At 35.5% G+C, this 15,717-nt stretch overlaps 1 protein-coding gene across 1 annotated transcript in view; it reads right to left on the bottom strand.

Moving 5' to 3' along the window:
- The window catches only part of CEP162 (centrosomal protein 162), a 42,777-nt gene that overhangs the window by 17,757 nt on the left and 9,303 nt on the right, over positions 1-15,717 (bottom strand). The window contains exons 5-15 of the mRNA XM_015825215.1: positions 14,431-14,580; positions 13,663-13,849; positions 12,540-12,607; positions 11,839-11,921; positions 10,301-10,328; positions 9,166-9,285; positions 7,958-8,149; positions 4,588-4,669; positions 2,080-2,362; positions 1,167-1,422; positions 783-919 (exon numbers count right to left, since the gene is read on the bottom strand). Coding sequence (XP_015680701.1) covers positions 783-919; positions 1,167-1,422; positions 2,080-2,362; positions 4,588-4,669; positions 7,958-8,149; positions 9,166-9,285; positions 10,301-10,328; positions 11,839-11,921; positions 12,540-12,607; positions 13,663-13,849; positions 14,431-14,580 — 1,586 coding nt within the window. The remainder of the gene's footprint in view (positions 1-782; positions 920-1,166; positions 1,423-2,079; positions 2,363-4,587; positions 4,670-7,957; positions 8,150-9,165; positions 9,286-10,300; positions 10,329-11,838; positions 11,922-12,539; positions 12,608-13,662; positions 13,850-14,430; positions 14,581-15,717) is intronic.

Genomic DNA, 15,717 nt, shown 5'->3' with positions numbered 1-15,717 from the left:
TATCCTGTTTGCAAGAAGGACCATGTACAAAGTGACACTTTCACAAAAGAGGCATGGGGGGGGGGAAGGCCGGGAGGTTGCCAGTTCCCCCTCCTCCTCCTGCCTTCTGTATCACCTCACATTCTGTCTCTGCACCCAAAATAAGATATTGAGTAAACTGAGGGACTGCAGACTGAGGAAAGTCAAAATTACCTCTCCCCCTTTCCTTCAAAGTATGAGTTCTATTAATGGAACCCAATTCATAGATTATGAATTCAATAATAAGTAGTTGTCTATGGTAGCACAAGAGTTATTTAAAACAACCCCCCCCCAAGTATATATACATTTTGTGCTACGGTTCGAGCTCAGTGTATATGTGCATTTGCTAGATCAAATCAAATAAGGGAATGCCAAACTGGGTGTTCATTCTCCTTTCTCACATCTGAGAAGAGTATACAGGTCTCATTTAGCGACGCCGTTGGGACCAGCAACTCAGTCATTAAGCCAAGTGGTCACTAAGTGAAACGGTAATGGTGCTTCCTGTCTTACTTCGGCTTTCTTTTGCTTTACAAAAAATAAAACCTTGCTTTACGGTGCAGGTTGTAAAAACGAAGATGGATAGCAAAGTTACTTCTTCCTCACTGTCGTAACTGCGAACGGTTGCTAAACGAGAACAAGCAGTACGTGAGCGACACGAAGAACACTTAGAACGAAGAACCTTCCTCGTATTCTACATTTTCATTTCTCGAGCATTCTCCTTTTTTAAAAAATACCTGTCGAAGAGCAGTGGTTGTATCACTTACCTTGTGATGCTGGATGTCATTTTCTTTAGCCTCTGGTGGAAATTCACCTGAAGGTGGTTGTCCAGGGTTAGTAGAATCATTTCTTTTGGGTGAGAGTGAAGGGGTTTTTGTCTGAATTACTTTAGTCACTGATGTGCCTTTGAAAGGAAAACAATCAATTATGTCTTGTTTTTTTAAAAAATTGCAACAATGACTCTATAATTTTGATATAGATACCTTATATTTCTTGGAATAATTATTTTATGCCAAAAAGGTCTATTCTCATAACCTTTAATACGGTAGTTTCTTTAAATATACATTATGCCATGTTATACCAATTTTAAATTATACACACACACACACAAACACACATGTAATTTAAAATATATAGACACACTCACACACCTTTCTGTCTTGGTGGAGATTTGACTTTCAGAAGTGGATTTTTGTTGCTTTCCTTCAACGTCTTCTCATTAACTGTAGGGAGGTGCTTTAATGAAGAATTGGGTTTTCCATATCCAGAGCTTCTAATAGAACTATGTGATCCACCCAAATGTTTCTTTCTATGAATAATCATTGTGTTTTTACTATTCTTATACATTACTTGTTTGTTTGGTACTAAATTTGGATTCTCTTTATTCCAAGTGTTGGGTTGATGCACCTACAAATGACATATACATGTATATTATTGACTAGCTTGGTTTCAGAATGCAAAATAAAGGCTTAATATTTAAAACAAAGTTATGTAATCACCAAATTATACTTCTATAGAATGGCAAGATTAACTTGTAAATCTAATTCTATCAAATAAATTTTTACCAAAATTATATTAGTTTGATTGTATCCCAAATAAACAACTCAAACATCATATATAAAATCATGCAAACAAGTAGATACTCAGCTGCCTAAGCAGTAACCTAATCACCGTGGTCAACACGAGCGTCTTGAAAGTCATATTTCAGAATCCTAGAAATCAGCTGCTTCAAGAAAAGTGAGGAAAGTTGAGGATAAGTAGGAAACAGGGAGTAAAGGTTGGAGGAATAGGATCAAAGTTTCAACCAGCAAAGTATTAAACTCTGTTACTAAGCAGGATCATTTTGATTCCTCTCTGATGGCTTCTAATTGATTGGCAGAGACTTATTTTTTTTAATTTTGGGATTGTGAAATAAATTTGTCCTGCTGATGACTGGTTCCTTTTTTTGAAAGGCTACCTTTTACTTAATGGCTTATTTTGGACTGGCTTTAGCTGTAGAAGAATAAAACTCTTGACTTTCCTGCTTTTTTTGTTCCTTAAGTATGACAAATAAAAGCTGCTCACCTGTCCAGATTTCCTCTCCTGATACAGTGTTGAACAATTTGACAGAGTGCTTAATTTCATAGCATCGTGTTTAATTTTATCAGCTAATTTCTTCTTGATAACTTTCAGATGAGGACTATCTTTACTACTTTCATTTGCAACTTCTAAAACAGAAGTATTTTCTTGTTCGCCGTGATGGTTTAAAAGACAGCCAACGTTTTGAGATTCCACTGAAGTATCACTAGGATGTTCTTTAGATGTCTTCATTAATCCATCTGTGTGATCTTGTGCGACTTTCACAGGACTATGAGATGGAAGGGAAAGAAAGCCATATGTGAATAGGTCCTGTTGTTTCTATTAATAATAGCTTATAAAACATTATGGACATTTTGATACTGAATTGCACACTAGTTTTATATAATTGTGCAGTAAAACAATTACCTGATCCAGCAGGACAGGACTAAGCAATAATGGCACTATCAATAGATCACACAGCAACAGATATAAACAAGTATCTCATATTTGGCCAGGTAATGTTCTTTCCCATACACTCAAAAACTCCTTGACTATAAAAAGAAAACTGTACCCAATACAGTAATGATGAACCCTACTTATTTGTTTGACAGTTTTATATACTAGCATACAACAAAAGAGAAAAATTAAAATTAAAAATATTCTCTGTCTCCTGCAGCGGGTGCAAAAAAAAATCAGTAAACTAAGTTGGCTGATCACCTTATGGAAGGCCGAAGGGATGAAGTATAATCGGATGTGGCTTTATGATTTCATGATTTATGATTTCATGGACATGCACTATTAAGACAATGTATTTTAGATAGGTTATTTGTTGGCCCCATAAGCACCCCTTTGAAGCTCTATCAAGGTTTGCCTTCTGGGTATGGAGATCTTGCTTGGGGGGATTCTTTCCCGTCATACCTTAAGTCAGGGGTAGTCAACCTTGGCTCTTTTATGACTCGTGGACTTCAATTCCCAGAATTCCTGAGCCAGCCATGCTGGCTCAGGAATTCTGGGAGTTGAAGTCCACGAGTCATAAAAGAGCCAAGGTTGCCAACCCCTGACTTAAGTCATCTATTTTACAGGTAGTCTTTGACTTACAACCATTTGTTGACTGACTGTCCAAGGTTATAACAGCACTAAAATAAGTGACTTAGGACTGTTTTCACACTTATGACCATTGCAGTAGCCCCGTGATCACGTGATCAAAATTCGGATCTGTGATGACTCCCCCCAGATGCTTCCCCAGATGCTCGTTCAGAGGAGAATGAGCTGGCAGGCAAGGGCTACAAGCCAGGAGCGGAGAGGCCGAGCACAAGGGAGCAACCAGACGAGCAGCCGACTGAGCTCGAGACAGGAGAGACTCAGCTGCAGCTGGGAAGCCGAGAGGCCTCGAGGGGAGAGGGCAAACAAATTCAGCTGGTCAGTGGAGATGAAGAACTACCTCCTCCTCCAGATCTGAGAGCATGTAGGGCTGAGAGGAGGCAGCACAAAAAAGGTCAGCCAGGCCACTCGTGAGAAGGTAGCCTCATCCCTCTTGATGAGCTGCACCAGGAAGCAGTTATTTAGCTCATCAAGGGGAGTGAAATGATGCTGGGAAGGTGTTCGTTTCCTTGCTGCTGTGTTCTTGCCTTGAACTTTGGATTGTGTTTCTTCAGCTGTGGCCTTGCCCTGCCTTGCCTTGTGGCCCTGCCTTTGCCCTGGGGATTTGCCTTTGCCTTGCCTTGGTCTTGGATCTTGCCTTTGCCTTGGGAACTTGCTTTTGCCTAGTGGACTGGACTTGCCTTTGCCTTGAGGACTAGTGTTGGCTTCATTTGAGCAGCCTGTGGAACTTATTGGGGTTGAGCTGGTGCTGGCCCAGGGAACTGCTGGGGAATACCAATTCAGGCTCAGAAGCTTTAACAAAGACTCCTTACACCTGTGGGGTGTGTGTGTGTGTGTGTGTGTGTTTGTGTTTGTGAGAGAGAGAGAGAGAGAGAGAGAGAGAGAGAGAGAGAGAGAGCAGACCCTTGGCAACTGGCCTACATTTATGATGGTTGCAGGGGTCATGTGATCACCTTTTGCAACTTCTAATAAGCAAAGTCAATGGGGAAGCCAAATTCATTTAATAACCATGTTACTAAACAACTGCAATGATTCACTTCACAACTGTGGCAAGAAAGGTTGGGGCAAATGGGGCAAAACTCACTTAACCATCTTGCTTAGCAATGGAAATTTGGGGCTTAATTGTGGTTGTAAATCAAGGACTACCTATACTTAGTTCTGCCAGCTACAGGACTGAGCAAACAGATACCATTTTAAGGTTGCAAGCTTTCAGCTTAAATTCTTCTCTCCAATTAATTGATTAAATAGATGTTAGCAGCAAAGATATATTTAAATCTTATGAATAATATACTCAAGGAGCAAATGATATCCTACTAACACTACAGTAGTAATATCTTCATTTTAAAAAGAGTTAAAGAAAAAAAAACCATGAAAATTTCATTGGCTATGCCATGCATTTTCCAGAATGAATACCTAACAGGCTCCAGTTCAAATCCCCTGACAAAAGATGAATCTGCTCTGATAGGTTTCATCAGTTCTTCTATGGTGGGCAAATCTAGATAGAAGGAAAACAGCACACTTGTTATTACTTCTGTAGCAAAAGTATTTTCAAATAAAATTAGAAGAAAATTCCAGTTTTTGGTCAGAAATTACTAAAAGATTGGCATAAATTTAGTTTTAAATGCTGGAACAACCAAAGAGATCATTGTCGATTTCAGAAAAGGCAGGCACAGCCACACTCCCCTATGCATTAATGATTCACCTGTGGAGATGGTTACCAGCATCAAATTCCTGGGTGTGCAGTTAACAAGTAGGCTGGCTTGGTCGCTCAACAGCAAGACAATGGTGAAGCGGGCACAGCAGCGCCTGCATTTTCTGTGTTGCATGACAAAAGTACATCTTCCTTCCCCTGTCCTGACCACTTTCTACAGGGGGACAATTGAGAGCATCCTGTCATACAGCATCACAGTCTGGTTTGGAAGCATCACTGCTTCAGACAGGAAGGCGGTGCAGAGAGTGGTGAGGATGGCAGAAAAGATTATTGGCAGTTCCCTCCCTTCCATTCAGGACATAGCACATAAATTTAAGATTGTCTGGGACACTACACACCCTCTTCATGACCTGTTTTCCTTATTACCTTCTGGGAGGAGGCTCCGTGGTATTCGAAGCAGAACATCCAGATTCAGTCAGTTTTGTTCCATACAATATTAAACTTGTGAACTCTAAAGCTTCCTCCTTCCGTTATGTTTTCAAGATGGAAGTGATTAATATTTATATGTTGCTTATATGTAAGGGTGTAGGTCTATACATACCGTATGTTATATATAGTATGTTTAAATGTGTGTTATGTATGTGTACACTTTGAGAGCAAGCAACTAATTTCATTTTTAATGTGTGCCATTGTGCCCACAGTAAAAAATAATAAAGGTTGTCTGTCTGTCTGTCTATCTATCTAATACCTGGTTATATTGGGACTGGCTTATTTTGTCCATTTTATTACATTCTGCAGTGATTAATGCAGTGTATTAATCATTGATTTTAAACTGTTTTGAATAGCTTTGCTTTTACATTTTATTGTACATTTCTAGGAGACATTGGCTCTCTACACAATAGGGACAGTAAACAAAACTAAAAACCAGCATTACTTTCAACTTTTCTTCTTTAAGATAATTTGTGATCTCCCAATTACAACAATGAGCATACTGAAGCTTTATTTTTCTTATATACATAGTTTACTTCAATCTTTAATATATTTATTTTCTATAGCAGTCTTTCTATTCTTTACTATTTTGCAAAGCCCAAATACTAGGCATGAAACAGTGAGATCAAATTTCAGCCACAGAGTATATTGGGTGATTTAGGGCAATTGTTACTTCTATGCCCAAGCTTCCTCATAGTTGTGAGAATACTATTACAGCTTTCAAAAAACTTACTAAATAATAACAAATTTGAGGCAATTCTCTAAAGTATGACTTTTTAGTGATTATTGAGTTGATTAGTAAAGAATGCTACTGAATGATATCAGACTGAAATTATATATTTAATTAACTATATGTTAGCTATAATATCATAATATCTTTTATTCAGGATCTTATAGCAACAACACTTAGACATATACTGCTTCACAATGCTTTACAGCCCTCTCTAAGCTGTTTACATAGTCAGCATATTTCTGGGTCCTCATTTTACCAACAATCTGGGTCCTCATTTTACCAATCTCAGAAGATGGAAGGCTGAGTCAACCTTGAGCCACTCAGGATCGAACTCCTGGAGTGAGCAATGAGTTAGTCTGCAATACTGCTTTCTAACCACTGCGCCATGACGACTCTTATAGTGGTATATCCTATTTTTCCTACAGTAACAACCTTGTTTAACAAGTTGAGCTGAGAGACAATGATTGGTCACAAATCACACAGTGAGTTTCTGTACATCAGAGTCCAGGTCCAGGTTTAACCATTATAGCTACATTAGCTCTATACTGTTAGCTCTATTTAAGAGATCAACCAAATATATAAGTAACAGAAATTATTGGAATGCTAACACTGAATAACTGAGCAGTCATTGCTGCCACTGAGAGATCATAAATGCACTGGCTGACTAAGTAATTACTCATTTTCTTGGATGTCAAATAAATAAAATCCTGAAAGCTGAGGAAAGAACTCACAATAATCAGATAGTCAATCAAGATAAGCAATAGAGATATAAAGTGTAGCTTTCAATATATTTCCTCGGATGCCTAGACTGTGCTTCTAACGCATTTCCATATGCTAGAATACAACCCCAATTATGCTGGTTTGCATAACAGTACACATCTATGTTCAACTGACTTCTAGACTGATGCTAATACAATCACAAAATACAAAAGGCGACTACTAAAGATGGAAGGGCATGAATGAACTGTCAGCATTAGTTTAGTTCTGTTTTTTAATTTCTTGAACTTTATGTATATAGAGATTTGATTTTCTTACTAACAGATTAGTATATTTTACATCCTTTGATGTATTTCATTTAAGGAAATGAAATACATCAAAGGAAAAATATTTAGTTTTTTAAATCTCATGGTCAAATTTGTAAAATCTTTTGCATACTACAAATAGAACATGTTTCTTCTTTGAGAAGTTTCAAGAAAGATTTCATAAAAGAGTTTCATTCCATGAAAAAAACAATATGCACAATGGCTACAATATAAGAAAATGAATTACTCATCCTATTCACAGAGACCTTAAAACAGAGGTCCCCAATCCCTGGTCCATGGACCAGCACCGGGCTGCGGCATGTCAGAAACCGGGCCGCGCAAACAAGCGTAGCCCCATCCATGGGATGCAGGCAGCACGCGAAACCACGCCCCCTCCAGTCCGTAGAAAAACCTCTCCCCACAGAACTGGTCCCTGGTGCCTAAAAGGTTGGGGGCCTCTGCCTTAAAAGGCTGGGGAAACCCCATAATATTGGCCTTGGACATGAATAATGAAACTACACTCGCAAGAGTCCGAATCAATGACACAAATCTCTTTTCCATCAAATAATTGCCTAACCTCCTTTCTAGAAAAATGATACTCTGATAGGAAAGAATCATGTAATTAGCTTCATTAGCACAATTTTGGAAATCAGCAACATAAATGCAGTCATGTGGGATCACAATTCACAGAGGTGGGTTCTGCACTTTCTCTGGTGCAATGATGTCAGCAGAGATAAAGCAGAATAAGCAATAGCAATGGACATTTTAGTATTAACATGGAAGGAGCTACAGTATTTATATCTTCTTCGGAGGGGGACCGGGGTTGAGAACACAGTCCAGTGATCAGAATGATAAATGCAAACAATATTGGGAAGTACCAGAATTTACCAGAATTAGTAATGGAAGTATTTTGAGGGCAGCTTTCTTTATTTTGTGAAGTGTCATTGACTAAGCTCCCTTCGACTTCACTTTTTTCATCGTGAACGTTCTGTTCGTCTGTAGCTCCTAAAGACTGTTCAACATGACGGTAAGCTTGATGCAAGGCTTCAATGTCACTGTTGGTTTGCCCACTGGAAATACCTGAAAGGAGAAAAATTAAACGATTCCAGATGCAGTAGGCTGAAAATAAATATTCATGAGGAACAAATCAGTAAAATAACAGCACTAGTAACCTAGTATGACTTAAGCAAAATTCTAATGTCACACAGGGCCAAAGCTTGATCAGGCAACAGGACTTTTAACTCTTTGCAGGCACTCAATTCAGCTCAGGATTTTTCACGCTCAGAGCAGATTTTATGAGTGAGCAAAGGGAAAGGGAAATGCCTCTGATTCTTTCCATTGTTAGGAGCGTCTGACAAAGGGAGTTTTGTCAGTGGCAGCAGGCTATTGGACCCTTTCACTGCAATCCCATATATATATATATATTTATTATAAAGCATCTTCTGCTGAGATTCAAATACAAACGTATCTGGGAATGAGTTTCATCAAGTTCAACAGGATTATTTCCAATAAAAAAACTTAGGATTGAAATGTAATTATGCCAGATCGTAACACCAGATCCTAACCAACCATTAAATACTGATGTAAAAAAATGTACATTACATCTATAGGCATTACTATAACTTAAATTCAGTAACTAGTAAGACCAAAGAACAAAAAAATAGCATTCTATGTTTTTTCTTGCATTTATCGTCATCTCAAAACTAGATTTGGCACAAGCTCTTGTTGCTTGTATGTACACTGAGAGCTTATGCACTGGAGACAAATTCCTTATGTGTCTAATCACACTTGGCCAATGAAAAATTATATTCTATTCTATAGGGCTAAAGATAGTCTATTTGATCATATGGGAAAAAAAACAGTATCTAAGCTACAGTTGCATACTTTTAAGACCGTTTGATTTTAAACACTGGATTACCCGCCACTGAAATAAATGAGAAGTCAATGGGAAGTTTTGTTTTGCTTAGATGGATACTTACATGACCAAACAATAATTTTAATGAACCAAAATAGAATGAGACAAACTGCTCCCACCTCACATCCGTTTAAAGCATGATTAATAGAAGAAATAATTAACAAACAAAAAGTAGCCTTACCTGTTCCAGTCATTTCTTCTACAGTAATTTCTTGAGGTGTATGTTGCTCTACCACAGCTGCATCTTGCTGTTCATTGGCTTTTGGAGTTTCTAAAACTGACTCCTGAGAATCCAGAAGAACTACAAAGGAAAAAGAATTATATCTTCTCTATATTAGTGAAGATGAAGAAAATGTAAAGCCAATCTTATGCTTAACCTGTAACATTGGAGTGGGCAACATGCAGTAAAGTTTAATATGTAGAAATACTAAAAAATGTTTAAATAAGAAACTTTTAAGATAACACAATGAATATTTAATAAATACATTAAATACAAAAGGCTTTAAATAAGAAAATGAAAAAGATAAAATTATGTATAAAATGATAAATAATTCACCATCAACTTATTTGCAAAATAAATGTTAAATGGTTCTTGCTTATGCAACAATAGGATCTAATCATATGTCGTGCTTGCAGGAGATGGTTGGGGAGAAGACTGCAATATCAAGTATTCTAGCTAGGAAGAAAGCTGTATCACTCAATGGGACTTCTTTTAACTAAGCATATATACAAAGGGACAGCATTTTTCCCCCAGTTTCTAGTATGTTTTTCTTTGTAGCGAGACTAACGGCTTGTTTACTGAAGCTTGCCTCTAATATATACTCGTAAATTGTTATTATTTTAAACTTTAAATTATTTCCAAAATTGAAAAATAAATGTTGATGTCAATTGTTCACTTACATTACCATTTTTATTTTTGACCAGTCTTTGAAAATGACTCCTAGACAAAGTTATTTGTGTAACACTAATCTGTAAAACTGTTCTTTTTCCAGTTACAGTGACTGATATGAGTACTTTTGACATCAAAGTATTCCTGTAATCTTTTCTAATAAAATTCAGGATTAATAATAATAAATATTGCTTGCTTTTATTTCATGGGGAAGCCAGCCCTATGATAAGTAGAATTAAAGGAAAATTATTTGCTTTTTCAGGTATCCATAAAGCATTTCTGAAGTCAATTTTGCCAACATATTTACAACTGGCATTGAAACCAATTCAAAAAATATGGCCCCATTATGTTTGATTATTTATTTCCAAAATTCAAGAAAATCAAACTCATTTTATAATATATATTTCATATTATATGAATTCCGTACCTTTAGCCAGCATGCCTGTTCTTTCCTCCTAGAAAATAAAATAATATATATATATATAAATCTCATACATGGAAGAAATTATTTTGAATAATAGGAAACTTTCTTGAAGTAATTTACCATTTTACAACCTAAAATTTTTGATATACTATAAAACTAATATTTCACTTGCATAAAACTTAAGCAGCATCAAATCAAAAGATATATACTACTGAAAATCGAAGTTATAATTCTGGGTATAGAAAATTAGCAAAATAAGTACTATTTTCCCAAAAAGTAAATCAAAATCTGAATAATACTTTAAGGAAATAATATTTGGAAGCATTTAATACATGTGCAAATCATTCCGATCATTGTGCCTTTCTCCTCAAAATGTATTGATTTCCAATAGCCAAATGATTAATACCCATGGTGGCACAGAGGATAGAATGCAGTATTGCAAGCAAATTCTGCCCATAGCCAGGAGTTTGATCCTGACTGGCTCAAGGTTGACTTATCCTCCCATCCTTCCGAGGTTGGTAAATTGAGGACCTAGACTGTTGAGGGCAATATGCTGACATTTGTAAACCACTCAGAGAATGCGGTAAAGCCCAATGGAATGATATATACGTAAGAGTAAATGCTACTGTTATTCCTTGAAAGATTTTGGTGTAGAAAACTGATTAATCATTCAGTGCTTTTAATCTGGCCCTTTTACTGAACAGAATGCTTCATCTATGCTGGAAATACACCTGAGTATACATGAAAATACAAACCAGAGAAGATGGTTATGAATACAAGAAAATTTAAATGGTAATATTTTATAGTCTTGGATTAGAATGTATTATTTATTCGCAATCCTATACATGCCTGTTTGTTCATTTGTTAGAAGTTTTATAAATAAAGTTTAATGTTGTACAGATTGATAATATCATTATTATATCATTTAAGTATTAGAATCCTGATTCAGCTTTTATTAAATCAGGAACATATGCCTTTGTAAATAATATCCCTGGCTCTATCATTATAGGGTCCTTAGATTTGCAAATCTGTTTTAAAAACATATTAAAAACACTATGTATGTCTCAAGAGAGTTATGTTTGGCATCAAGATCTTTAATCGTATCATTACTGTAATGTGATTTTGGCATTGATGCTGAACTCATATTGCTCTTTTATCCTTCCAATAGTTTTGCTTTATAGTGGTAATCTAACTTTTTATGATTTCAGAAGTATACATTTCTGAAGAGCTCTGAACATAATTAGATGCCAGCTATGAAATGTTATAAACAATATGTATCTTCAGGAATAAAGCCAATAAATGCATTCAAAGTCAACTCTATGTCACATTTCTATCTTTGAACTGGGACATTTGGGATTTCAGGGCACGCCATCCCACAACTGCTCACCTGGATGCTTATTCCACTGAACTTAGTGGTCCTTACATCTCAAAAGACAAGTACCATAAATAACTAGCTAAGCCCACAGTCGGATAAAACATTGAAACCACAAAATTTAGAATGCTTAAAATAGGAAGTGATTATACTTATCACAAATGCTCACAGTAGCTTCAGACGTGACCACCTGTTCAGCTTTGTTGTCTTCATTACACTCTGAATTTTCCTCAAAATCCTCACTATAATCACCTGAACGTTTGAAGGAAAGTCTGTGTTTAGTTCTTCAAAACAAATAAGAGAAACAATGCAATTTTCCTTTCCAAGGATCTATTTGACTCTTTTATTGGATCAGATCAAACAGATGGGAAAACTTTAAGTTACAGTTTAATGTTCTTCTCTCAGCAGAATAGCCAGCTATGTAATTGTCCTTATAAATTGAATAATGTTACAGGAGTAACAGAAATGTGCTGTTTCTCACTGAATTGTAAGGGTGCAAGCAAGCATTAAGACATGGTTTAAATTCTTTCTATTTAAAATGTGTCCAATTCTGAGTTAAACTATATTTATCAATACTGAAAAAACAAAAACCTAAACTTATTCTACAGTCACTGGTTGCATAAAGCCTTCACATTCTGTTGCAATGTAGCAGATTACCTCAATGGCCTAATGACAACAATATTTTCCTATTTGTCTCAGGTAACCCTTGACTTATGAGGAACTGCCCTTTAAATTAATGTAATATCTCGTGACCGCCTTTCATGAATCTCTACAATGAAATAATGAATTGACAACATCCTTTGGAAATCAATGCCACGTAAGTAAATAGTCATTAAATGTTAGGTTACTAAGCAAATTGTTTGAAATTACCAGATTTTTCATGACTCATACATTCACTGTCATTTTCTCCTTTCATCTGTTTCGCTTGAGACTGGTTGCTGCAAAATATAAAAATATTAGTTATGACAAAATATTTTTCTCTTTACATTTGGCTGAGGATATTCATTCTAATGCTATGCTGTTCTAACAACAAAAAAATTCCTTTCAACTACCCACAATTTTTTCCTAAACAACTAAAGGCAGGCAGGATGGGTGGAAGTAGTCTGTGAATATCTATATCCAAAGAAGATTTTAGAATACAGAATCTATATTTTTTTTAAAAAAAGGAAGCTATAACCCCCAATTTGGCTTTACTTATATTTATAGATATACATTTGAAAAACATTTTAGCTCATTATGGCTTCAATAGTGAAAATTCCTTTACTAATAAAGACTAAATCTCAGTCTAGATCAGTATTCAATTACTATTGCTCCTAGATTGTATCGACATTCATCCTAGATTGGACCTAAGAAAAATACTGTAAAAATTATGGATGGTCACTGAACATTTTACTTATTTGTTTGTTTGTTTATTAAGTAAACTTATTAAATTTATTGGCCGCCCATCTTACCACAGAGTAACTCTGGGCGGCTTATAATAAAAAAAGATAAATATACAAGCCAAACTTTACGATCCAATTAAAAACAGGGAGGGGGCAGGATGGGGGGACTTGTTAATTGATCAACCACCTCCACTGTGATGTCCCCCCACTGGAACCCCAAGCTAGCTGGCACAGCTAGGTTTTTAGGCTCTTACGATAGGTCAGGAGGGTTGGATTTTTTTTCAATTTATTTATGTCTTTACTTATTTATGTTAACACTGAGAAGGGAACATTTTCATAAATGAACAGAATCACAAATGGTAAGCAATTTTTCTAGTCTATGCATAAATATCTGCTTGCTTTCAACTTCCAATCTCATTATCCTGTTCGAATTCATTTTGTTATCCATAAAGTGTCATTTTCTACTCTACAGCTTCCACCTTACTTTTCAATGCTACAATACAATGTGAATATTTATTTAGCACAATTTGTTTTCACAATGTTTCACTGTTATATTTCCAAACTACTGCAATTCAACGTATAACTACCATTGTTGTCTTTGTTTACTTTACCGTAAAAATGTGTGCAGGATTTCAGAATTATTAGAATCTAATTCCTGATTTAATTTTGAGTAGTCTATGGTAGAGGATGCTCCTTTTTCAAGGTCAGCAAAAAACTTCTCCTTTTCCTCTTCTTCTTCCAAAGTATCCAATCCATCTCCCAAAACATTCTCACTGGGTCCCAAAGCCACAACTGAATCTAAATGATAAAAGTATCAGAATATATATATATATAACCATATGAATTTATACCTTAGTACTGTAACTGCCAAATGACATTCAGACATTTTAAATAAGAAAACAAGAATATTAGCATATGGTTCTAAATTCCCATTTGTTTAAACATAGGAAGTAAATCCAAGACTACAAAGGAATGTGTGGGCAGACTGGTTCCCAATGGAGAAAAAAAAAACAAAAAAGAGGAAAAAAGAAATATGCTTTGTCTTCGCCTAGCAGGATAGTTTTGTGAGCTCATATGGTTTGAATGAACTATTGGACTGGGGCGATTGTACAACTAGTACAGAAACCTAAAGCCTATGTATTTTCTAGAGCTGAGTTGTAAAACACTCCTTGAATCAATCATACTGCATTTTAAATTGTGGCACCAGGGTAAAAATAAATATATAACATTATTTTGAAGTGACCATTTCATTTCTTCAGAACTATGCAACATAAAAACCACTTTAAAAAATAACTAGTCTATACTTGCAATATGTTTGTTAGCAAATTTTTAAAATACAGTATAGTAAAAGAGACGTTTAATGTCAGAAGCACTTTTACCATTTGATTCCAAACTATCTTTGCTTAAAGAGACAGAAACACCATGAAGCTGCGGGAGCTGAAGGTCATCTCCAAAATCTTCATCTACTTCCTCAATAGAAGGAGAAAGCTTCCGTGATTTCAGAAAGTGATTGCTGGTGTCAGGTATAGCTTAAAACAAAACCAGGGGGAAGGGGAATGAATATTGATAAATCTATACTTGAACACAGAAATATATTGAATGATGGGTTCAAGTATTTCGCCTACTTAAAATCTCAATTTTCAAAACAGTTTACATATTGCATTTGGTCTAATAAGCAACCCAAGAATTGTGATGTGAAAAGTAATATCCCCAATGTATGTTCTCCACAGAATAATTTGGATTTTTTATGGCAACTATACTCATTAACACAATAAACTGGCAACTGTTTTCCAGATTACTGCTAACAAACAAACATCCAGTTCTTATTTGTTCCATTGCTAATTTAAAAAAAAGACAAAAAACTAGATTCACACTCCATGACATAGGATCTACTTATCTTATCAATGTAATTGTATTTAAGGATAAATCACGTTACTGAAAAATATTTAATATTTAAATAGTTTCATACAACAGATTTAATTACAAAACAGAAAAATATGGCATTGCCTGTTTAACATTTTTAAGGTAGGATTGTATATATTGTTTTGAACTGAAAGCAAATTCAACTGTAGTACAGAGAGTATAAATCTTTAGCTCCTCGATGAATCCTAAATATACAAATGAATAAATCACTTTTATAAATATAATTGGTCTATAATTTTGCTAAAGACTACACAGAATATTCCCCAAAATATTTCAACAGAACTCAATAAATTTTGCGACTGAATGCCAATCATTTAGATGAAGAACCAACATTATCTTTATATATTTATATAATACACATAGCTTCTTTATAGGACTAGTTTTAAAAAATGTAGCCTTTATAACGTGGGCTCTCACTTGACTGCCTGGCCACTCAAATAAATCAGATTTCTCATATTCTGGTCATTAGCTTAATTTGAATCATATCAGGATTGTTGTAATTTTTCAGAATGGTGCATTTAAACATTAACTTAAATCATATTGGAAGATCTTTTAACAATGGCTTATGTACATGGCTTTTGATTCAAGACCAATTTATACAATTAAATATTTCATAGAAACACAGGAACTATCCACCTAGCTCTTTACTAGCTGGTGCTTAAGGTGTAGAAAAGACTCACCTAAAAGGCAGTTCAAGAGTAAATACGATTAAATACCCTGATTCATAGTGATTCAATAGATTT

This window comes from Protobothrops mucrosquamatus, unplaced genomic scaffold (genome assembly GCF_001527695.2).
Source record: "Protobothrops mucrosquamatus isolate PMUCROS unplaced genomic scaffold, P.Mucros_1.0 scaffold2549, whole genome shotgun sequence".
NCBI classification, from domain to species: Eukaryota; Metazoa; Chordata; class Lepidosauria; order Squamata; family Viperidae; genus Protobothrops; species Protobothrops mucrosquamatus.
This window is presented reverse-complemented; position numbering and strand designations above follow the sequence as displayed.